The sequence below is a fragment of the Armigeres subalbatus genome, chromosome 1, assembly GCF_024139115.2.
Source record: "Armigeres subalbatus isolate Guangzhou_Male chromosome 1, GZ_Asu_2, whole genome shotgun sequence".
NCBI classification, from domain to species: domain Eukaryota; kingdom Metazoa; phylum Arthropoda; class Insecta; order Diptera; family Culicidae; genus Armigeres; species Armigeres subalbatus.
The window spans coordinates 152,573,942-152,600,313 of record NC_085139.1 but is presented as its reverse complement, the minus strand read 5'-3'; the positions used below and the strand labels follow the sequence as shown (position 1 = coordinate 152,600,313).

General features: G+C 39.1%; 1 protein-coding gene across 1 annotated transcript in view; it reads left to right on the top strand.

Annotated features, from left to right (window-relative positions):
* The window catches only part of LOC134206638 (homeobox protein homothorax-like), a 240,411-nt gene extending 214,064 nt beyond the window's left edge, over positions 1-26,347 (top strand). Inside the window, exons 7-9 of the mRNA XM_062682368.1 lie at positions 20,796-20,854; positions 23,429-23,602; positions 23,666-26,347. Of these exons, the coding sequence (XP_062538352.1) occupies positions 20,796-20,854; positions 23,429-23,583 (214 nt within the window). The 3' untranslated portion in view covers positions 23,584-23,602; positions 23,666-26,347. The remainder of the gene's footprint in view (positions 1-20,795; positions 20,855-23,428; positions 23,603-23,665) is intronic.
* Positions 26,348-26,372: the final 25 nt, after the last annotated feature.

Here is a 26,372-nt window from a genome sequence, read left to right as displayed (position 1 = left end):
GACCCTTTACAAAAACATTGAACATTTTGATTTTATGGTCAGAATTTCAAGAGCTCCCCACGGCCGGTACATTTTACACCACCGTCCCCATAGTCTGTCTATATTATTTTCGCTACAGTTTCTTTTGCCCACTTTTTCGCTCATTTATGTTTATATGTTTTCGCCGAATGTTACTTGCCAAGTGCGATTGCGATTCGGTGACTGAGCACGATGTGATAAATTAAGTATCGCAATATAAAACGCACCGAGATGCCAACCAACAGCGACGGGAAGAACGAAAGCTCGCGGACATCGTTGCTGGGATGCGGGGCGGCGCGAGTAAATGGCAAAACTATAACAACAATAAAACATACACATAAAAGGTAGCAGCAGCCCCCGTGCGAGTGGATGTGTTACATATAATTTTATAATTTTACACCATTCCTTTGCGCCTGGATATTCATTTGCATGGCCGCAAAATGTAATTAGTTTTCGCAATGGCATATATGTGCACAATTTTCCTGTCGTTCGTCCAATCGTATAAGCATTCATCTGCTCATGTGTTTACTTCTGACAAAAAGAATGGTTTACTGATTACACTTTCTGTGCGTCGGTGCCTTTTTTGTAGGTGGAGAGTGGGAGGGTATCTGGGTAATTGTATGGCCGGCTAGCCCGCAAACAGTGGCGTACTCATAGGATCCTATGAAAAAAGTCTGAGCTCACTTTTTTTGCTTTTGTTGGGGTCTCTTACTTTTTGAACAAAATCGTTGTTTTTCAAATGTGGTTGTAAATTAAAAATAAGTTCTCAAACGCCATTCTGCTATTCCTTCTATTTTTGTTTCGCACCAATAGAAAATTTGCAATTTAAAAAAAATGAGAAAAAACTTTAACTACCGCCATCGGGGGTGATAATGGGTCTGGGGTGGGAATGGGTCATCGCTCTCACCGGCAGTCTGAGAGTAGAGCAAAATCGTTCAAAAAGGTCTCTTATATTTTAGTCTTCTTGCCCTCAGATACATTCAATCTATTCTACAAGCGTTCTAAGTAGTTGAAAGTTTGAAGTCGATAAATAGATGATGTGTAGGCACGTTGTATTCGCGGCATTTCTGCAATACCTGACGTATGGCGAACACCTGGTCTGTGGTAGAGCGTTCACCCATAAATCCCGCCTGGTACTGCCCCACGAACTCTCTTGCAATTGGTGTTAGTCGGCGGCATAAAATTTGGGAGAGTACCTTGTAGGCGGCGTTCAGCAATGTGATTGCGCGGTAGTTGCTACAATCCAGCTTATCGCCCTTTTTGTAGATGGGACACACGACACCTTCCATCCACTCCTGCGGCAGAACTTCATCCTCCCAAACCTTGGTAAACACCCAGTGCAGCGCTCTAGCCAGTGCATCACCACCATGTTTAAACAGCTCTCCTGGTAGATGGTCAACTGCAGGGGCTTTGTTGTTTTTCAGCCGGCCAATCTCCTCCTGGATTTCCTGGAGATTCGGAGCCGGAAGTCGCATGTCCTGCGCGCGTGCTCCTAGGTTCATTACCATACCGCCACCGTTGTCTGCCATAACGCCATTCAGGTGCTCTTCATAGTGCTGCCGCCACCTTTGGATCACCTCACGCTCGTTCGTAAGAAGGTTCCCGTTTATGTTCTTACACATATCGGGCTGTGGCACGTGGCCCTTACGTGAACGGTTCAACTTCTCATAGAACTTTCGTGCGTTATTAGCGCGGAACAGTTCCTCCGCCTTTTCACGATCTCGATCTTCCTGCTAGCGCTTTTTCCTCCGGAAAATCGAGTTTTGTCTGTTCCGTGCCCGTTTGTATCGTGCCTCGTTCGCCCTCGTGCGGTGTTGCAGCAATCTCGCCCATGCTGCATTCTTCTCCTCAACTAACTGCTCACATACGCCGTCATACCAGTCGTTCCTCTGATCCGGTGCCACCGTGCCTAGTGCAGCGGTTGCGGTGCTTCCAATGGCGGATCAAATATCTCTCCAGCCATCTTCAAGAGATGCTGCGTCTAGCTGCTCTTCCGTTGGGAGTGCCACTTTCAGCTGCTGCGCGTAGTCTTGGGCTAGTCTACCGTCTTGTAGCCGCCCAATGTTTAGCCGCGGCGGACGACTCCGACGCGTGTTGATCACCGTCGAGAGTTTGAGCGCAGACATACTGCAACGATAAGTGCGTACGTTCGTGATGTCGGAGAAGAATTTACCGTCGACCTCGATGAAATGTATATTTCATGCCTGTTTTATTCTCATTATGATTTTTTTCCATTCCTTTTGTATTCCTATTATGTACTTATGTTTTCCTGTTTAACTTTTGTTGTTCTTCGGCTCTATCCCTGATCTGTTTTTCTATCGTGCATGTTCTGTTGCTTTTACTTTTATACTTCCATCTCTTCTCCGTTTATTCCCCGGATTTTTTCTACCCAGGTACGCCGCTGGCTGAGGTACCCTTCCATACCGGAAGATGTCGGTCATACAAACATATCAGCTGAAAAATAGGCACGGTATGTGCAGTGCTGTCACACACGAAAAGGGGGATTGTCAGCCATATCAGCCATGCATTTCATTGAGACGGGGAGATGCATGATACAGATGCGATAAAGATTATCGATACATTTTCCACCATTGCATTGGCGTGTGCATTTTAATGGCAGCAGCACATCCATGTTTGTTATACCTGCTAGCTGATAATAAAGTAGACGTGTGCCGCCATACTCTCGCTCTTCCAGCATCTGTATGCATATAGCATGATTTATTACAAACCTGCCGTTCGGTGTTAAATTTTGATAATTGGCTTTTAATAATGCATGCTTTTCAGTGGGTGCATCGGGCGAAAAAGGATGAAACTAATTTATTGCTCTCATCGCACGGGCTTAAGCTTCGTGATTTCAGAATCTGTCCAAAAACTATCATTAGTCACGGGACATCCCGACCCCTTGAGACATCTATAGGAACCTAATTATTGTCATTAGAGATAATCGTCTCAATAATGATTTATATGAGAAAAAAAAACCTTTTGGAGCTGGGACGTTAAAATAATCCCCCTAGCAGAAACCGCAGAACCCAATTTCGTAGCATCAAGCTACAACACAACACTTCCACTTCGTTGTTAGCTAGAAAGGATAAAACTTAATTGGACAATTAGGTTACCACAAAACACACGTTGCATCTTTTCATAACTTCTACGCCGACCGTCACTGCTGCGTCCACCTCTATAGTTTCTAAGCCCCCTTCTTTACCGCAAAAAATACTCGCCCACAAAAAGTGAGCATGTTTATTCACACATTCACATGCATTTTCACAATGGCCCAAGTGCACCACCACGGTTGTTAAGTCGTTAATAATAGACAATTTCACGTCCAGCCAGCAGCACAGCAGTGGCTCAGGTGATGAAAAGTCAGTTGTCCGTTTCCCTTTGGTGAATAAAATATCGATTCTTAATTTGCGGCGAAATGCGAAGAAATGTAACCTCTATGGTTTTTGCGGTGTGGATGGATTCTATGAAGTTGACGATTATGCACCACACATTTTAAACACACAGGTCGGCGATAGTATCGTATAGGAAGACTCATTATTTATTTCATCGGGACTTTCTTTGATCTAGGCGCTGTTGAAATGTGTCAAATGTGTGATAAGGTATGTAGTGATTAGTCTTCAAACTACTCATGTGTTCTCCAATTGACTTATCAAGGTATAGTAATCCGGAAACAAGCATATCAATTCAAAACAGGTTTGCTTAATAATGCTTTTTATTGGATTTTTGCCTTTCTCCTATAGAAAGTATATGTAAAGGCTATACGATCACTCCAAAACCGAACTTTTGATAGAAGGCTCGGAGACCCATAGTGTTATATACCAATCGACTCAGCTCGACGAATTGAGGTGATGTCTGTATGTGTGTATGTATGTGTGTGTGTGTGTGTGTACAAAAATGTGAGACACACTTTTTGGTACTTAGCATTATTCGATTTGCAGTTGCAGTCGACGCGGATTGCGGTCTAGTTGTTTCCTATTGAAAATTGGCCCGATCGGTCATTGCGTTCCAAAGTTATTGAAAAAACATTGTTTTTCTGCCAAGGGTCCCCCCTTGGGAAAAAAAATTTCAAAAACGAAAAAAAAAATTGTTTTCATAGATTGCAGCAATGCATTCAAATGACCGCAAATGCATATGAATTGATGGAAAAAGTAAAATGTATCTCCCTAAAGTGCTATTTCGACCTCTCTTATGTGTTTTTCATGAGAAAGGCACCACCAACGCTAGGTGGATTGATCTGGTTTTTTTCATGTGATCACTACTTCGTATCGGATAAAATACGAATCAAGCTTCATAGCTCTTTCAACTAGGCTCCATCGCCGGGAATGGATAAGGCTTTTTTATCATGATTTCATGGAAGTTTGAAAGTTCTGTCTTGAATAGAACTCAATTGCTTTTAATATTCTGAGAAATCATTGAAATTAAAAGAAAACTATACTGGCCAGACAATTTTCACAAATTCAAAAAAACAGCGAACTTAACAGAATACTTATTTTCATATATATATATGGAAATGTTTAGAATTGTGTATATTGCCTATTCTCTTCGAATATTAAACCCTTCGAATATATGTCTGATATTTGTGCACCTACACGAACTACTCCAATTATAACCTAATTGTTTTATAAGTCTAAATTAAACAATCATTCAACTCCCTCGACCCTGCATGATTGCTTATAAACAATACGCATCGTCGTATCTTCGCCGAAATTTCCAATGTAATGCCCCTCGCCAATGACCGAAAGGGTTTCCTTCAACTCTCCAGGGTGATTCATAATGAAACGGAGGTATGAGTAAGCATTACGCTTTCCGTTCCGACCAGACCACGCCAAGAGGAGCAACAAGAGTGTAAGTTGATTGTTTTGGAAGTGTTGTTGAACTCGTTATTCACCCTTCCATTTGCTACCAATCGACCAGCATCCTTTTAGCGCAGTTTGCTAGAGCAACATATCCTCCCATAAGCATGACCCCCTATCTCCAGATATGGACAACTGGTGAACTAATTTCGCCTGCATTCGCCTCAATAATTGAGGAAATATTGTATTTCCGGACCTAAGTATCTGCGGACAAAAGCAAACGAGTAAACTCTCGATCAAGTGGTTTTGAGGACTTTTTCCCTCTCATCAGATTCCACTTGGATATGAATCGTTAACACGAAACATATTTGCACACGTTTTTGTGAATCAAAGTTAAATTGTTTTTTTCTTCATTAATGTGAATTTTGATATTTGAATCAGTTCTTCGCTCAGTTAAATTGTCTAATCGGGGTAATAAGAAAATTTCTGACTCTGCTAAAAATATTTGCAGATTAAACTCTCTTGTTCAAAACGTCATCTACTTGTTTTCTTGAAGCTACAGGACTGAAGAAGTGCAATAAAAATTTAACTTCTCCTCTTATCAGAGCCAATTGAAAAGAATAAACTTTTCTGCGGCACAAATGGAGTCTCCCCTTATGAAATCACGCTGAATAATTAGTGCAATAAAACATAACAGATGCTTCGGATCGCTTTGGAAACTGCTAAAACCCTCTCATTTCACAAACAATGAAATTACGATTGTGAACCCCTTTGAAAGTCCACCTACAAGTCAATTTCCATATACCTTTGGGAATTGGTATTTAAACACGGGTAATGTTGATGTACTTATTGCACTTCGGAGGAAGTGATTTATGCTCATTAATTTATAGATGCAATAAACTGCCTTTCAAAACGAACGAAATTCGGCGAGACACCCAATGAAAAAGTTAACTTGTGTCTCCATTTGTTTTCTATTTGGTCGGACCGGTTCGTCAATCTCGTAATACTTGTGGTTCATATTTTTATTTTTTCAAACAACAACAGTTAAAAGTCTGGGATAAATTTTCTTTGTTGAACCTAACCAGCGTGAGCGTTTGTTAGAATCTCTTACAATTATGTATAAGAATACCAAGGCACTCACTAATTTTTTTGGGACTCACCCCAAACCGATTGGCTTGCAACAAGTTGCGTTCGACGGGGAATCCGGTCCCGTTGTTTCCTATTAAAAATTGACCAGACCTGTAATATTTGCATTCCAAAGTTATTGCCAAATCATTGTTTTTTACCAAACGAATTCAAAATTCTTTTTTTTTTTTGTTTGAAACACAAATGAATGCAAAAAATTGGGAATTAATCTATCTCTCTGAAGTGTTATTTTGACCTTTCTTATGCATTTTTTAATACTATTTATAATGCACGAGAAGGGTACAGTTACCGCTAGGTGGAATAATATGGGTTTTATGTTTTGTTCGCGTTGCGAAGAAGTTGCTATAACAAAAGCTGTGAAAATGTGTCTTCACAAGGAACAATGTACTTTGCTTAGAGCGGATAGATAACTAAGATCAATGTCCCTTAATTTTATCAGTATCTCTGCTCAGAGTAAATTCTTGTGAGCTGTGATTCGGATCGGACACCAAACAAACGGACACCAATTGTTCCGTCTGAGAATGTTGGAAATTCGGGTTAGTTGGTGTACGGTTGATCGACCGCGATGGAAACCAAATTGTACCATAAGCAAGATATTGTAACGTTTGGCAGACTCAAATAGCCGACGTTAAATTTCATTTTCAAACAGCTTTGGTAACCCTGAGAAAAGGCTCATCAGTCGATAGTTTTTGGAGAGAAAGGATTCTTTCCAGGCTTCCGAATGCGGATAACTCTAGCTGACTTCCAGGACGATTTCCAAGACGATGGGGTCCCCAGTATCCTGGGTAGCAAAGGCGTAGGATTTCCAATCCGGAGATATCGAGTTTGATTCTCGGTCCGATCTAGGATGTTTTCGGGTTAGAAACATTCTCGACTCCCTGGGCATAGTGTGTCCATTGTACTTGCTATACAAGATACATACTCATGCAATGGCGGGCATAGAAAAGCTTCCAATTAATAACTGAGGAAATGCTAATAGAGAACTAAGTTGTAAAGCAAGCCAAGTTGGAATGTAGAGCCAGTTGGAATGTAGAGCCATTGAAGAAGGAGAAGAAAAAGAAGAAGAAGAATAAGAAGGGAAGTAGCTAAGTGAGAGGCGCATAATAAATATCAGCAAAAGGTGCAGAGCTGGAAAGGCCAAAACTTGGGTTTTTAAAATTTTGAACGATTTCCCGAACGGCTTTGAGCAGTCTGGGCACGAGTCTCATTGAAATCACTTTTTCTGAGGTCTACCTTCCTGGCCTTGAATATTTTTCTACACACCTTTGGCACCGACCCCAGTCGACTCGGTGAAGAACAAGATTATAATAAAATGTGATATAATTAATACAAATAGTAATACTTGTAACACAACCAGTGATAACTTTGTTTTTTCAATAACATAATTTGCAATAATTTTAGTTATTTTCATTACTTTTCATATAGGGGAAATGACGCCTTTGGCAAGTTTTGTTCTATTACCATTTTCATTGGAATCTCTAAAGAATTCCTTTCAGAATAATCGAAGACTCCCAACTGGAATCCAGAAGATTTTGGATTACTTTCGGCATCGTTGAGGGATACCCATAGGGAATCTATGGAGGATAACCTCCATAATCAATGCTTCAGAATCTCCCGTTGAGTTGCTTCGGAATTCCTCCGGATTCATTCGAAGATTTGTTTTGAAATCATTCGGAGATTTGCATCGGAATTCTTTGACGATTTCTTTCAGAACACTTCGATGATTTGCTTCGGAATACCTTGAATCTTTAATTCGGAGTCTCTCGATGTTTTGCCTTGGAATGATTTACTTCGATTTACTATTGATCGACGATTTTCTTCGAAATTCCGAATTGTTCCGAAATCCTCCAATGATTTGATTCAACTGCCCTGGAGGATTTCCTTCGAAACCACTGGAGAATTCGCTACGGAATCCCTGGCGGTCTAATTCGAAGTCCCTCGACGATGTGCTTCAGAATCCCCCAACAGATTGCTCCTGATTCAGGAGTCCTGAATACTTCGAAGATTTGCTTCTACATCCCTGGAGCATTGCCTACGAAATCCCTAGAACATTCACGTTGGAATTCCTGAAGAATTTCCGACAAAGTCTTTGGAACATTCTCGTCGGAATTCCTGAAAAAATTCCCGTCGGAACTCCTGGAGGATTCCATTCTCATTGAAAGCTCAGCTCTCTCATTGAAATCCCTGAAATATTTCCGTCGGAATTCCTGGAACATTCCCGTTAATATTCCCGTCGGTATTCCTGTAGGATGGAGGATATCTAGAAAATTATCATTGGAGTCCATCACTAATTCTCCTTTGAATGTGCGGGACAAAGCCGAGCACTACTACACTTAGACGCAATAGCCATACGCTATTAATTTGAGTCATTGTAGCAATCTTCGGCAGGCAAACGAACACACTAGTAACGTCAATGATTACGCCAATGCGATTCGAGCACGAAATAGTCCATGCTTGATGCTTGCCGTTGAGGTCTCCTGCGATGAAGAACTGTCCCATGTTAGCTTCATGATGATTATTCATAGATCATCAGATGTTCCATCGCCAGCTTTGGCTTAAAATTCCAATAAACCACGAAAGTTTCCGGATAGTTTCTATCATCTAACGGTGGAAGAAAGCTCCGGTTTGGACAGTTTTTTATAGTATGGAACTGGCTTTTATGGTAGCCCAGTGCTCGTCCCCATAGTTAGTACACTAGGGTCTGCTTCTTCAATCTGCTCGCATTCTTCGTAACTCATGTAACAGTTTCTATTGAGTGACGTCTCGATGCTCTGGCTTAAACCTGGTCAAATCGATGACAGTGCTGTTGATAACCTTGATCAGCTTGGGACCGTTGATGCTTGTTGAACCGTACTTCAGGTGTACGAGACACGGTTGATCACGGTAAGCTCGAGATTTATCATGCCGGACGTTTTATCATTGTAGACGTTTGAAGGTTTGAGACCGCTGTTCTCCAGGGTTTCCCTCAGGTTTCTTTACATCCACATCGTTGAACCCATGTAGTAATAGCGGCAACTGCCTCTTTTCTTAATTGCTCCCAGGGAACATCTGTTTCCCCTTCCTTCAGTGGAGAGGAATTGTTGCTTGAATGAAGCTTTGCATTTCCCACGTCGGAAGCACGGCCGCTGTGTCTCTTACAATGAGACCGAGTGATAAACACGCCCTCGTCGAACTGGGATATTGATGGTAGGAGATATTCCGAAGTTGGCCACCTCCAAAAGCGAATTAATCTTCCAGCACGAGCTCCGGGTGAGCACAGCATTCTCAGAAACTAACAAAAAAAAAACTATTAATATTGTACTTTTTGCATAATCAAGACATAAGCATATGCAATAAGCAGGATTTCAAAACAAATCTGGAAGTAACAAGATGGGGTTAAGAACTATTCCAAGAACTAGCAGCTCTTCCGAAGAATTCCAAGTTTTATACAAAACTATAAAAATAGCGCTTGATTCGTGGAATCCTGTAGTTTTATATGATTCAAGTTGGCTTTTGGAGCTAATTAAGAACTGGAAACTTCATTGAAAGAGATAGAACGTGAACAGACCTACAATTACTCACTAGAATCTTTCTATTGTACTTGATGTGTGAAATCATGATATTTGATACTTTGCAAAATAGGTTCCGGTGCTAATAGAAAACAAGCCGTTTCCAAGGAACAGCTACCGATGAGTTTTATTAATGAAATCAGGAATAAGGTTTCGGAGTTATACTTCTGGTCAGTTATTTGATCGAAGCAGGCGCCCTCGAAGACTTACAGTCTTAGGCAATGTGTGCAAAAACTCTAAAAACTGAGCTTGCTTCCAAGGTCGACAAGTGGCAAGTTAGAATTTGATCAAACTTAATAGGTGCATCCACTTTTCTATATTACCATTTTATTGATGTATCTAACGGAACCAAATTTGACCGATCCAAATGCACCAAATCAGATTTGTGGTACTAGATACGATGACTGCGTACTTTTAAATTATTATTGTGAGCGAAATGTCTAAAGCTTAGTTAGCAATGGCTTTTGACCTCACTTGATCACCATCCTCTATTATTGAATTTGAATGGATAGAGCAATTGTATGTATCTTAAAATGACGGCAAAAAAACATGAAAATAAGCTATTTTTCGACAATCGACACTTCATTTTGTATTTCTCAATTGTCACAGATCAAAAGTAGAAGCGTTGTCAATGATCTAAATATGAATTATGAGCTATCAGTATGTATAAAAAGCAATGTATGTATTAATGATCGCCAACTACTTGATTCACTAACTGCAATTAATATTTCATTAAAAAAACACTGTCAACTTTCTATAATTAAACAAAATTAGGCTACTGTAATGGACAACTAAATAATTGATACTTTGAAAACTACACTAATCAATACATACCAAATGTTGGTCAAATGATTTGAACATTCATAGTGAGCCAAATCGTTTTCAAAAAGAACGTCCAAGCACAGCTAGCTCGACAATCAACGCAATTAACACAAACGGCATTTGGGGGAGTCTGTTCGCCGAACGTATCTTATATTATCCGTTAAGAATAAAGTCAAAAAGACAGCCACGATTGTGATAGAGAAAATCCCAGCAAACATGCCTAATCTGCTAATCCCTTACACAATATCGTGATTTATGGCACTTCTTTTTTGAGAAAATTACATCGCACACATGCGAGTTACTTCATTCGGCGATCGCCGTATATTGTGTATGTGTGCCGTTTGATTTGACTTTGCTCCCTTCTGCCGAAACTCACTGTTTGCTTCTCGAATCCCTCCGTTCTGGGGAAGCACATTAATCTTCTTGTTTCTGCAACGGAAGGCATTATCGCTAATGATACAAGAATCTAGTATTATGGCGAGTTGCTAATCAATTGAAATTCACTTCCTATTCACCCGTATTGAATACATAAAATGGTGCAACTTTTTCTAGGATGTGGCAAAATTAAGAAACTATCTGCAACTAACATACCAGACATGGATATAATAGCTATCTTTGGTGTTGGTTGCAATCCCTATCTGGTGTATTGGTAAAAAGAGGGATTTTCTCAATGTTTTTTTATCATATCAAGCAAAAGAACATTTATTTTATTGTACTAAGATATCGTCAAAAGCGACGAAAAAAAAAAGTTTCTGCGGTTGTCCGTTCAACTGCCCAATAGAGCCATACCATACCACTAGTTTAAATGATCTTATTATTATTTATATCCCCAATCCAAACCAAAGTCATCCTAATAAAGTCATAATAATAATGGAGGAATACCGTATCCTTGTGTTCCAAAGAGATGCTATCTGCATGCACATAAAACGGATACGAATTGACGTTTGTTAATCCATTATTGGCGTTAGAAAGGCATCATGTTATACATTTAAACGATCCATAATATCAAACTCAATCAAAGGGAAAAAATAGAAAAACCTGCTCCGTACGAGGACTCAGTAATCCTCGCAGGGTATGCAATTGGTTTTCCTGATGTTTTCTCCCCACAAGAGCGCGTCCCCTCACTCCAATCGGGGCGAAACCTTTACAGGCGTTCGGAACGGATAGATAACTAAGATGGGATTTGTTGGGAACCGCCTGTTGTAGATACATATTATTTCCGTTTTCCGTTGGACAATGCTTTGATTTTCTCTTCGGATCAACGTTATGCGAATTGCATAAGCCCCCAACAAGCCAGAAAAATAACGTTTCCTCATCTCTTCGTCAAGACGACCGCATTAAACCCGGCTTCCGAAGTGATATTGTGAAATCACAGACAAACAGAAATGTAACTTAGGAGAATAGAACTTTATTATTATTATTATTATTATTATTATTAACACAATCGATTTTACTATCGTAGGTGACAAGATGCACGAAATTCGAATCTGCGCGTATTGTGACATGTGAAACACATAATAGAACGATACTCAGGCTTCTGATGCATCTAAAATCCAAAGCGGTTGCCACCCGTTTTGTCAATGGCCTCATGCAGTGTTAATATTCCCAACATGATATCGCCTGGCCACAGATTGCATTTGTAACCAGCGGTCGTTGCACGACATAATTGAATATTCACCTGACGCATCGCTAGCGACAAAATCCCGACTATCCATGAAATTGGTGGTGTGCAGCGTAGTTCATAACAAATTGCGAGAAAAAAAAACTGCACCGTTGTGGTTATTATTTTTTTCTCGCAAGATACTCGATATACGATGGCGAGCGAAAGCTATCGGGTTTCAAATATGCAAAAATACATTAACAAGCATCATATCAGCTATAGTGCAGAACGACAGTACCGTCCAGGAGCCCGATTCACAAATGTTGGCACACTCCACTGTGTGATACCAAAGAATTTTCCCAAAACAGGGTTGATTACGGTAGAAACTTTCAATACGGAAAATTTGCATTTCATTTAGGGCATCATAACTGTCAATAAGCTATTTTCCACGTTTTCCTGATTTGTCATTTTCCGTCTCACACTATGCTGGACATAATTCGAGGCTATCTATAGGGAAAAACTTCGCAGAGCACCGCACACTCGAAAATGTATATTTGATGAGTAATGTACTGTTCAGTCTTCCATGCGCTGGATAAGGTCTGTGTCCGAAATAATCTGGACAGCCAGATGTATAACTTTTTTTTCTTCTTAAGAATGAATTGACAAATTTTGCCAATACAATCTATCCGTTTGACGAACGAGACATTACAAGTATGAGATATTTCATGACTGCAATGCTTTTAAATTATCTATGCCACATAAAACTTATTACTGAGTATCTTATAACCATAGACAAAATTTTAGCTAGCTTTGGTACAAACTTTATAAAAAAAAACCAAAAAAGCCTTTCTCGCGCATTATAAAAATGAGAAAAACATATCAGAGAGGTCAAATTTGCACTTTAGGAGAATAAATTTTACTTTTTCCTTCAATTTATGTCTATTTGTGGACATTTGATTGTGCATTTGGATAATGCTAAGTACCAAAAAGTGTGTCTCACATTTTTGTACATACACATACAGACATCTCCTCAATTCGTCGAACTGAGTCGATTGGTATATAACACTATGGGTCCTCGGGTCTTCTATCGAAAGTTTGGTTTTGGAGTGATCCTATAGCCTTTACGTATACTTAGTATACGAGAAAGGCAAAAACAAAATTTAACAAACCGTCAACAATTTTTCCTAATGCTTCAAAAAATAGTACTCTATTTGGCTATCCAGATTATTTTAGACACATGTTTCCTGTAAGAGGAGCGGCATTGGTAGAAGTCACTATACACAAACCAATATCCGAATGAGTTTAATTATTGATAATGGGTTGGTTATTACTGTTTACGATAAAATTGAACAATTTATTAAACAAATCAATGGAAATCAATAAAGCTTTTAACATTTAATCAATGTTGCTCCCACACTCACAACAAATGTTCTCATCTACATATGTACACACTCTTTCTTCAATCAATAATTAAGTCAAAACTCTTTCAACTGCTGAGCACAGCGAAACAACGTTTAGCACCATCGCATTAGTTACAGTCAATTTGTTCCGATCTACAAAACAATCTCCGCAGGTTTCTACCTAGCGTAGGAAAAACAAAATACAGAATGTGTGACATATCTTTTTGCCCCGTATGTATTAGCTAACCCATACCGTCTAGAAACATAGCAAAATTTCTCAATTTTGTTCGGAATCATAATTTCCATAATTGCAATAAATAATAAACACAACCTGCCACCAGATGGTGCACCACTCAATTTAATATCGTCCTCGTGCCGAACGCAGATAGGGGGTGCTGTTACTGTTGATCAGCTTAACAGTTTTTCCCTATACCGGGCTGGGTTGCCGCCGTCACCAAGGCAACGACCGACGGGTGCTAGCAATATGAAAAATTCCGCCGCCTGCTTCGACGGAGAAAATGGTTGATAGGAACCACCTACGAACTAGCAAAGTGAACCAGCAAAAGATGTTGTCACATGATTTGGTGGTGGCATCTGTAACCGTAGCAATCGGCGAAAAATTGTGTTAGGTGTTGCTGTCGGGGATTTGGCTGCACAAAGGTTCCATCTCAATCAGACGAAGGACAAACGGGCTGCTTAGATCTGGAGATGGATTGTTTTGTGTTGGGAAAATCCAGAGCCACATTAGTCGGCTCGACTAGACGTAGACAGCAATCTTGTGTGGTCGATTTGATTGTGGACCAACATTATTTAAAAGTTCAAACTTTAGCAACAATGAAAGTGTTAGCTGTAAGGATGAAAGTGTGGATCGCAATAATCACATTTGTTTACTTCTATTATTGGCATTGCAACCCACATTTGTGACATTATCGTTATTGAGCTCTTCCAAATTTAATTGCTACAAGGTGTTCGAAAAGCCTAACAAATCACATAAAAAATTTATGAGATGTTGAAAGCAAAACTAGGGATATGCGGTATTTCGAAAAACTTTATTACAGGTGATTCGAAACGAAATTCCGCGGAATTTATATAGAATATTATAAACCTTTATTTTTTGCACAAAAAGTCTAGTCCCAAGGAGTTGATAAAACAATGCACCATGCGTCTCCATGAGGCTTATATATTGAACATGTTTCAAACTTGTAGGCATAAACAATAATATATCTCCAAAAGTAGGGGAAAGCAAAGACTGCTTTATTGTCTTTTTTGTAACGCTATTCATGGGTATTTTTACATTATGCAACAGTTGAACAAGATAGCTAGTTAAAGCCATTTAAAAATTGTCAAAAATCTCAATCATATTATCAATATTCACATTTCAAAAAGTGGTGATATTCTGTTGCCGGAAAACTCATGAGGCAAAACGCCTTTTAGCTGGCAGCTCCTAGGGAACAAAGCACCATGCGTCGGCGAATCAGCATTCTGGTATGGATAGTGCGTGGAGACGCAAGTACATTGTAGATTAGTGCCACTAGGGCGTTTTGCCTCGCCAAAATGTTAGATGTTTCTTCAAAATGTGGAAATTTTCGGTTTTTCCGACCTTCCCATACACTATTTTGAAACTTTTTCGCCTAACCTACATAATTTTAGATCTAGTTTTGTTACGGCCATCTAAATGACGGTAAATATGACGGAAACCACAAAAGGCGTTTTGCCTCGGGGGGCGTTTTGGGGCCTCTTCCCCTAATAAAATTGCGAACTTGGCCTCTTCGACAAAGTTTTCTTCAGAAGAAGTTTTGCTACAACTATTGACTCAAACCACAGAGAACAGACGTTGAAGCTGCACTCGCCATGTTGTGATAACTTTTTACTGTTCACTTTGAAATAACTTTGGAATGTCGCCGTTATCCCCTGCATAATCAGCGCTAGCGTCATCCAAAAATGCCACTGTGCGCTAGTGTCGTTATGCATGCAAGAGCATACCAGCGCCGTCGTGTTGTCAAAATGAGATTGTGAGTTGTAATGTCGACGTCGATGGCGTTGCGGTTCGGAGTGTTTGTTTACACATGTTTTGCAGGAAATTTTGTTCGAGCCTCCATGTCTGTTCCCTGTGCTCAAACCTCGTATGTTGTAAAGTGAAAAAAATATTTTTTCATCTCACTTTTAAGGAGATCAATCATTAAGCTGAATACCTCCTAAGGAGCGCATTAGCTTACTGATGAAATATCTGGAAGACACCAGGCTAAATCGTATAATTAAAGTACTAGTAAATAAACGCGCTAAAAAAACAATTTTCGCCACTATGTAACATTTCAAATTTCATTTCGTTTCGTTAGAAAAAAGTTTGTTATCGCATACCCTTATTATTTCTGTACGTGCCTTTAATCAATACTTCAATATGATTAAAGCAGTAAGACTGTCTAAATATCAAAAAAAAAAAATCATGGAGAGCTTAAAAAAATTAAACGAATCCCAACTATTCGAATCAAGAGAATCTAACTCTGGGTGGATCTGTCGCTGGTTTTGAACCACTACTGTAACTGTTTGGGTCAATAAAATCCAGCTCAAGTACGATGGTCGATGTTTAGAATCGGTCCTATGATCAAGAAAAATTGAACTATGGAATGAGTTTGTCTGAACCTAGTGGGTCAGCCAAATCCAGCTCTGAAGTGGTTTTATCCAAATACTGAATCACTATCAGATCTATTCGAACCTAGAAACATCCTACTTTGGAAAGGGTCTGTCGTTGACTTGAAAGCAGTACTGGACTTGTTCGGGTCAATAAAATACAACTCTTGAGTGAGTTAGTAGATGAATGCAATCGCTACATGACTATAGTGGGTTGGTTGACGGTTGCAATCGCCATTCGACGTCGGACTTGTTCTTAACAATCCAACTCTATAGTCAATATGTCGTTGATTTGAAGGCACTTCTAAATACAATCAAGTGGATTGGACGATTATAATTTAAAAAAAAGAAGAATTCGTAATGACTACTGATAGTCATTATTTAGTTGCTGAAATCCCTATGTAGATGCTTCTATTTATCAAAACCATCAGAGAGCAACTGTTGTTTTGAATACGAACCCTCGTTTAAAGGATTTCAATTCTTATGAGAGAATACCAGACTTCCTTCGTGCGGAGGTAATACCTCCATTATTTGCAAGCAAATACGGGCACGCCAGCCAGGAGAGAAGCTTTTTCACAGATGGGTCAAAATCGAATGACTCCACTGGTTTCGGTGTTTTTAACGTTTTCCATAGCGCCTATTTTAAGCTCAAAGAGCCTTGTTCCGTGTATACTGCTGAGCTAGCAGCTATACACTATTCACTCGAGCAAATCGCATCCCTACCTCCTGACCACTTTTTCATCTTCATCGACAGTCTATGTTCCTTGGAGGCTGTTCGGTCAATGAAACCGGTTAGGCACTCAGCGTATCTCCTGAATGGGATACTGAAAGCTTTGAGTGCTTTATCAAAAAGGTCTTACACTGGTGATTGTGTCCCTTCTCATTCCTGGGTCCCTTCTCATTGCTCGATTCCGGGCAATGAGAAAGCGGACTCTTTGGCTAAGGTGGGCGCTATGGAAGGTGATATTTATGATCGACAAATCACCTTTGATGAATTTTTCTCATTAGTTCGTCAGGAAACCTTGATCAGCTGGCAACAAAAATGGACAAATGGGGAGATGGGTAGATGGTTGTATTCAATTCGTCAACAGGTATCGAGGCGACCATGGTTCAAAAAATTGAATTTGGGACGAGATTTCATTCGAACCATGTGTCGTCTAATGTCCAATCACTACTCTTTAAATGCACATCTTTTTCGAGTGGGGCTCTCAGAAAGCAATCTCTGTGTTTGCGGCGCGGATTACCAAGACATTGACCATGTCGTGTGGGCGTGCGAGGAGCATCGTGGCCCCAGATCTGCGCTAACTGAATATCTGCGGGTCCGAGGAAAGCAGCCGAGGTCTATTAGGGAAGTGTTGGCGGGTCTTGATCTCGAATACATGTCCCTTGTCCACCATTTTCTGAAAGTGGCTGATGTTAGACTGTAATCGTCGTCCACCCATCCCTTTCGTTGTCGTAGTCCTTTAAGAATGTCTCCCTCTTGTTGTCTACCGTTAAATCCCTCTCGTATGTCTTCCTCTCGCTGCTGTCTTCCAAAAAATGTTTATCTCGTTACAGATGTGAAACATCGCCAATGATATCAACTATGTGAATATCAACATCATATGTAATTAATTTAAGCACCCTAAATTCCCTTCCTTATTGTTCCTTATTGTATTCCCTAACCTCGACCAAACCGCGAGTCTTACGGTTCCCCAAAACTAACATTAGTGTATAAGAATCATAATAAACTGTACTTAAAAACATGATCCTGGCTCCGTAACGCTTCACGGTAAATGAGCCTTCCAAATAAATGATAGATAAAAAAAAACTCTTATGAGAGAGTGAGAGTGAGAGAGTTTAATGTTTTTGGTCCGTATTAAAGAGAATTTACATTTTCGACCAAATGACCCTCTCTGACGCCAAACGACCATTTCAATCAATTTTCGGTTAAGTGACTTTTTTAGCCAGATGGCCTGTTCAGCTAAATGACATTTCCGACCGAACGACATTATCGGCCGTATGTTCATTTCGGCAAAATGACTTTCAACCTAACGGACTTATTCGGACAAGCAACTTTCGACCAAATGGAATTATTTAAATATTTTAATTTGAAAGTACACATTTCTATCATAAGAGAAAGATCAAAAAGCCCGCGATATTTTCGTTTGAGATAGAAACGGGCTCTTAACTCACTGTCTTGTAACGGTCGTGAACTTTCCAGTACTGAACTCGATTATCATTCTGAAGGTTGTGATGAAACTCTGTCGTTTACATTGACATTGCACATTTACATTACACATTTAGCTAGTTTCAGTCAAAATTACATCAAATTTTACCTACATGATGAGATGAAATGATTGTGTCTCACTTTTTCGAGTACAGTCTTCATATTTATTTTATTTTATATTTCAAAGAACCTCCTTTGAATTATTAAATACAAAATTATATGATTCTTCCAAAATAGGTAACATAATTATATTGAACTGTCACCTGAGTGAGATATTAATATCTGTGGTCAATACTTCAACTTTGATTATTTAAATGCCATTTCATTGTTTGTTTTACATCATCGCTTCTTGGCCTCAAGGTTAAATTCAAAGTCTAGTGTTGGTTTTACATTAAAACGCGCCAATAAGCGTTGAGTGTCAGAACGTTCATGATCATGAGTTGTGAAGGCAGATACTATGACGTTGAGTTGCATAAATCAATATCCTTCAATAGCACTTATGTACTGATGTTATTTAATTTATTCTGATCAAAGTTTTAGTTCTAAAACTGAGAACAAACATATCAATAAACAGCAATAAATCAAATTGTTGCCGTTCTTTATTTGAAAGCATGTAGCGTGTCACCCTTTCGCACGATGGAAGGATGCTGTGTTCTAAATAACTTACCCTTTTTCGTTTCCACCTCAAATTTGAATTTACACTTACTGGCGTTCCGACTCATTTATCTTCCATTCCAACCCCCTTCGATTGTAGCATTAAGTATGGAAATGCTTGCTTGTGAATGCAATATCCTTTGGCCTCAAAAGCGTATTATTCTTTCGGATGACTTACAAACTCATCTGCATATTTTTGGGCTTGAAAAAGCCAACACATTCATGACACCTCCACTCCATCGACGAGGAATCGGTATCAATGAACAATTCTTAGCAAAAAAACGCATCTCAAGTAATACAATTAATAGCAAACAATGTGCTGAGAGAGAATCTTATGAGATAAAGGTTCACCTTCCAATGAAAAAACTCATTCTACGATAAATTTTTCCAGAAAATGTCAATCGTTTTACGCCGAGAAACATATCTGTTCAGGATATTTCGAACTACGATATGAAGACACCCTATACTCTACCGCAAAGTCGTCTGAAGTCGATTGTGTTTCTAATCTAATTTTCAATGAATGAGGTGTTGTACGTTGCGATTCGTTATTTTATTCTTTTTTGTCCATTGATAACGTCGTATTGGTAATTTACTGCTAATGATGATAATGACGTTAGGTTGGCGAATCTGTAGATGATTTATTAATTGCATAATACAGGCATTAGCTCCAATCATTAGTGCCTAATGGATTTCTTTTGACTGCTCCACCCCACGGAAAACTTCAGTTGTCTGGTTTATTTGTGTTTCCTAATACGAAGCGATTTATTGTGTTCGAGATGATGTTTTTTACATTTTATATCGCACAATTTTCTTTGATCTATTTTTTCATTTGAACTTTTTAGTTCAAACGCTATTTTAAACTCTCTCCTGTTTTATAGAATGAAAGATAAAATTCTAGTTTTTATTAAAAATATTATATTTAAATTGTGTGTGACTTAAAATAACGATACATTTAGTCTTCAAAACAGTTAATATAAAAGAAGTTTGCAAATTGCACTTAGCTATACCATCATCAAAGCAAAGCTGCTTCCTGTATTCCATCACAAATCAATCTTTCCTGACATCGCATATCCTCCTACTTCCAATCTATCCGAGCGTTTACATTCAATAAGAAGATTAGAAGCTTTCGTACAGTAGATCTTCCGAAATTTTCAATATCCTCGCTTCCTGAGCTAACTTTTCCTACTAATACACCATCGCACCACCGTTGCATCCTTGATGCCAGCCAGCCAGAGGCTGCCATCCCGAAAGAACTATTTTTCGTTCAGCTCCTACAGAGCGCTCCCTTGACAAACATATACACATTTCTATGAATACACATCCATCACATTGCATTTATACAACTTACCCAGTGCGGTGGTATCTCACGCTGTGTATCCCTCGCTACGGCTACCCCTTCGAATGCCACAGTGGTCCCATATAGTAGTAGTCACTCATGCATAAGTTGTCACATAGTGATTAATGGGTGTCGAACAAATTGTCTAGAAAAATAGAGAAGGGTCACACGACCTTCTCCATCCACGCATCTCCGGAGGAAAGCAGTAGCAATTTCATCTTCTCGATGTATAATGCAATACGAGGCAACATAGCGAGGGTACACAAGCCCAACCATACGCATTGTTCTACTGTATTGTGCACTTCTTGCACGATATGGCCGGGGCCATATCCAGATTGGATTTGCGGGATTCCCGGGAGTTGGCCGAATTTAGCACCCTTGATGAAATAAACTCTCTGCTCAGCCTTATACACATTATTTCGTTGGAGAAATATTTGAAGATTCTTTCCTATCAAAAAGTGTTACTTTTCTGAAAGGTTAACTGTCAAAAGTTTTAAAAATATCTCACAAACGCAATCTCTAATGATTGGACAAAACACCAATATTCATTCTGCTTCCGGGTTAGAATCAAAGAAAAAAACCAATTAGGTTCCTTATAGCTTCCCAACTTATGATATTTTGTTTCTTTTTTCTTCCAGGTTTATTAACGCTAGGCGGAGAATAGTACAACCAATGATAGATCAATCGAATAGAGCAGGTAATAATCAGTGACCTAAGTGAAAGACATCAAAAATTGTACATTTTCGATGATTTCATCGCATACCCAGATATTCAGAGCCATTTTGTATTATCAAACACCATACACTAACAAACACGCACACACCAATCAAAAGTGACGATTGTTCGCGGCTGATAAAATCATGGATTGGGATTTTCTTTATACCTATTACTTGCACAAATAAAGCGTTGGTGAACTAAGAAGATCTCGGTGTATTTTGAGTCACGGTTTCTAGAACAACAGTCACGTTTTCTGGAACGAACCGGGAAACGTGAATGGTGTTCCCGAATCCGTGACTTCAATCACGGTGTACTTTTGTTGGTTCACGAGTTTGGGGGCTTTTTTTCGTGTATCATAGCTGGAATTTCACATTTTCATCGGGAGATGTGCCGCAATATAGGTGATTCTCACGCTCATAAACTATAATCGAAAAAAAGGACTTTCCATCGGAAAATCCCATCGATTTCTACGGCATTAAAGAATATCAGTGAAGCTAAATCTGCTTCAATAATATTGTCATTGTCATACATAGTGCTCGCAAAATAACAAAAACACGTCGGCAATGCTTTCGTTTAGTCTTTTGAAAATGAAAAAGCACTTATTTTCGTTCTCGCATGACGTTATCTACAATTATAAGTTGTACTTACACTTATTTGTGATCAATTTGAAATAATCCCACATGCTCGAAAATCGTTTAAAGTTACGAAGCCGGGGTAGCTCCTACATATTTTTTTTCTCAACCTTCCTCAACAATAACGCTTACGCAGAAGAATGATTTGCGAAAAATAGTCATCTACACGAGGGCACGCCGCTTGCCTTTCCCGGTAACTTTTAGTGATTGCCCATCGTCAATGGCCTTCTCAATTCTGTCCTTCCGACCGACGGTTGTTTGGCTGGCGAATGTCATCAGCTGCGATGACGTGCAGTTCAAGGTCAATAACGGGGGCGGCAGTGTGCGCGTTGAATGATTTGCTTTAAAGATCCTTGTACGATAGAAGGACAAATAGTTTGAGCAAATTGTGAATATGGATTGTACAAGACGATTAATAGAAATCGTAATGTAGGCAACTCCAAGCCATGACTAGTTGAAAATAGTCGTGTTCGGAAACTAATGCTTCGATGTTGTTTTCTCAAAGATCTACGTTCTGACAATCAGACAGAAAGAAGTAGACATGTCTTTCCGAAAACGAGTGCCTCAATTGCTTATCCTGTTAGGTTACAAGATAGAATTAACCTGTCTTGATGGAATTCATATTTACCACCTGTACTTCAGATAGGCTTAGCAATCCTCCGACCATATGTTTTTATCTGATATTTAAAATCAGCATCGGAATGAAAGCTACTTCATTGAAACTTAGGTGACTTGACCTATTCCTTTAATCCCCACGTCTTCTTCCACAAGGCGTAGCGTGGTCGTGGAATTTCAAGATGTTATAGATCTCTTAAACATTGAATTCTTAGTACGTCACAAGTACTCCAAGGAGAAAAAAATCTCCAATATCTATACATTCTAATCAAGCACTATCTGTATCTCTATACACAAAATGTGTTAATCAAGTCTGTCCTTAGAGGAACCCTTTAAAGACAAACATCCCGGGATCCATAACTAAATGCACTCTCGTATTCAAGAGCACCCCATTCAAAACAACTGTCATTTTTATTATTCCACGCATGCTGTGACGCAGCAAAGCTGAAATAATAAAAATGACAGTTGTTCGTGGTTCCCGTTTTGAAGGCATTTTGAGGGCATTTAGTTTTGGATTCCGGGAGGCATATCCTTAATACATCTAAGGTCACACACAAGGTTGTCACTTCATCTTCAATCCTCATACTACCATCCAGAATTGCAGTAATTTTCGTTCGTTTCACCGGAAAACCTGTGCAGGTATTATTATCCACAGCATGTTTTTTCTCTGAATCAACAGATCATTAGTCTGCGAATAATGTTCGTGGAAATCATCTACGATCATCCGCAGACTAAACTTCTGATCTGTCGTTGATCGGTTCGCACAGAAATCCACCCAGTATTTGCCTGTGCAAGATTCTTCAAGTTGTTGAACACAATATGATGTCCTCAGCCTGTTGAACGAGACGCACATCAATATTGTGTGCACCGATATCAGACCAGTTTTCCCTTTGAGTCGGAGTCTAAGAAAATGTTTTCCAAATAGGCCGTTCTTTGTTATTCATCATGATGATGACCTGGGTTAATGTTCAATGATGGTGATCCGGGGGCTCTGTAAATATCCGTTCAGCTATGACTTCCACAGTTCACCTTCACCGCAAGCTCCATAATATCGGATGGGTGGTAGGTGTCTCAACATCGCGGAAAACCCAATTCCGAATCCAGCCACTTCCATCCTAATGTTGCTCGGTTGAACGCTCGTTAGGATGAGCGCTAAGACGACCGACAAGGAATCAGCAATCGCCACAATCACGCCGCATCGGTCACCACAGCAAACCCCACATACGCGTCCCAATCGTGAACTAACGTTGATAATACTTATCTGAATGTTTTCTTTCTTTTTTGATTAGTTTATTCTCCGATTTCAGTATACACCCACCCAGGACCGTCGGGCGGTTATCCGGACGCAATGAGCTACATGATGGACGGTCAGGCGCAGATGATGCACCGACCGCCAGGCGACCCTACCTTCCATCAAGGGTACCATTATCCACCAGCGGAGTATTATCCTCACCATTTGTAATAAATGGCAGCTATTTAAGGTACGGCTGAATGGTATTTGAAGAAGTTTATAGTTTTTAACGCAATACCCTTTATCGTTGCAGTGATTACTTTAGTTAATTGTGTAAAGAAAATTATCTCGCACACACATCACATACGATTAAATAAGCGATGAAAACCTAGAGGCGACCGCTTCCCAGTGAACATAATTACTCTATTTATACAATGACAAACAATGTGGCCATCTAGAAGAACCAAAAAGCAAGGCAACATGCATGCAAAGAATGTTGTTCAAAAGTAGTTCAATATCATCATCTTCGAAGCAACACAGCCGCTACAATAGAGAAGCGCAGCGTCTTTGGCATCTGGGAAACGAATGAAATGAGGAGGAAAATCGTACCTATCTACACCCACCACCACCTTCCCCTGGCACATACCGAGGATCAACGAATCACTTCAAGGTTCATCACCATCCGGCTTGCCTAAGATTCCACTTGGCTATTTACTTCCGATGAACCTTCACAAATGTTGTAGTCTTATTTCATCCCAGAATGTTTTTTTTCCTTCATTTTGTATACTTACAATATCAACCAAACACTTATAGTAGTAACCTACCGAATATTTATTTGTTACGTTTTTGTAAATATTTTCCAATAAGTCAGTGCACACAAACTCATTGTATAATTCGTTGCAACATTAACAGAGGAATTATTTATGAAACAACAATCATAACAATATCGGCAATGTTGTAATCCCATATTTCTTAACTTGATTCTAGGGCCGAACGATTAAAAAAGTGTTCAATAGTCAAAATGGTCAGTTTTCAAATCAGTACTTTCAATGAAAAACAAGCAGAAACATGAGAATTAGAACAACAATGGCGCAGCAAACATTCATGCAAGTGATGGTTTTCCTTGATAACTTGGTAATGGTTATATTCACAGCACTTTACGACCTACGATCGCATATTTGTAACATTTGCATCTGTGCCTATTTTGAGTCAAGTTCTGGAACCGTTTTCAAACATTTGATACCTTTAGCTGATTGAATAAAAAAATGAAAAAAATGGTATGTTCTACGGTTCTGCCCCATAACCCGAATGGGACACTTTCCCGAAGACCATTTTTCAAAATTCATTCGGTATGATTTTAGAGCTAATTCGACGTAGGCATCATTCGAGGTAATGAAAATGGGGTAATATTATATGAACTCTTGCTCTACATAATCAGATGAAAAAAAATCAAAAGCATATTTCTCACATTGGAAAATTTAGTCGCTGGTACGACAGGTTTCTTGAGGATAATTTAACACAATTACAGCATAGGATTTTAGAGTTCTTCCAAACCATTGAGCCCGATGCGCATGTAGCGTCTTTTCAGCGGCGCGTTAAAATTTGAATTTTTTATTTAAACTGATTTTAATATAAACGAAAACTATTATTGTTAGAGTGGTTCTCTTCCATCTATCGCGTTTGGCTTTGTACATTCTTTGAACATCGGAATATCTAATATCCAATTTTGAGAAAGTGTAAACTTTGAATACCCCCGTCAATGTTAAAACCTGCTCAATGCTTCCATTTTTCTTACAGCTTTCATTACGAACTTTGAGCTTCATTTCTTGAATACATACACCCAGCCAGCAACTGTTAGAATTTCTAACTATCCTGTATAAGAACTGGGCATATGTGAAATTGTTAAATTCTTATACAAAACAAGTAAGCTCACAAACAAATACTGTAAGAAAAGCTTACAAAATTGTAAAGTCACAATATGTATGAAAATCGAGCATTTTCGCATATGCCCAGGTCTTATATAGGTTTTCATATACAGAACTGTTTGAAAATCTAACAATCACCGGTTGGGTGTACTTATGTCTTTAGTTACAAATATGATGATCACGGGTCAAAAATGCAACAGCTCTAAAGCAAAACAAAATTGTTTCAAAATCAACCCAGAACTTCAAATATATATAATGTTCATTGTCACGAATTTTCGAAATAGATTTGTGACAGAAAATTATAACCGAATTTGTTATATCTCTAGATTTTATTATCTTTGTATGTGTTTTGAAATGATAACAAAGCCTCATTTATAAAGACTTCGTTCAAGAAACCGATAGTATGATTTGTTACAGCAATCTGATCAACCATTACAAGATATTTCCATCGCCACTGATGTTCTAATACCTTTCGTTACACCTTTTAGAGCACATAAACACAGAAGCAATACTATGTATGCAAGACGAAAACCAGGAAGCCATCAATTTGAAAGATAGCAAACTATTTGGAAATGACTGACATTGACTGAAACTATGAAAAACATAATTTTCAACGGGATTAGGACTTTTTTGTGTAAAATCAATTTGAACACGTACTGCTGTTCAAAGCAGATTCCTCTAGGTTATTTTCTGCAATATCTGTGAAACTGCGCTAATGATCCACCAATGTATTAGGAAATCAAGAATATATCAAAATTTATGCCTGAATCATCTAATTGGACAAATTTGCGATAGCCGGCATTGTGGAAAAATAATATGGTTCAATTATGAGGAACGGAGGGAAGGCGTTACCAAATTTTGAACAGAGGGTCTACCTGCAAATTTGTATACTTGCAATGAACATCAAACGCATATACGATCATCGAAATGAACCTACGCTAAGTAAGAAGCATAAATAGGATTGCTTTCTTAACAGTTTAAATTGTTGGGAACTTGAACAAATTTTATTTCATAAACAGCTCAAACATATTACACAAATTCTGAAACGCTGAATCGGAGGACGTATGGCCTGTTCAGCAGCAATACGTAACTTCT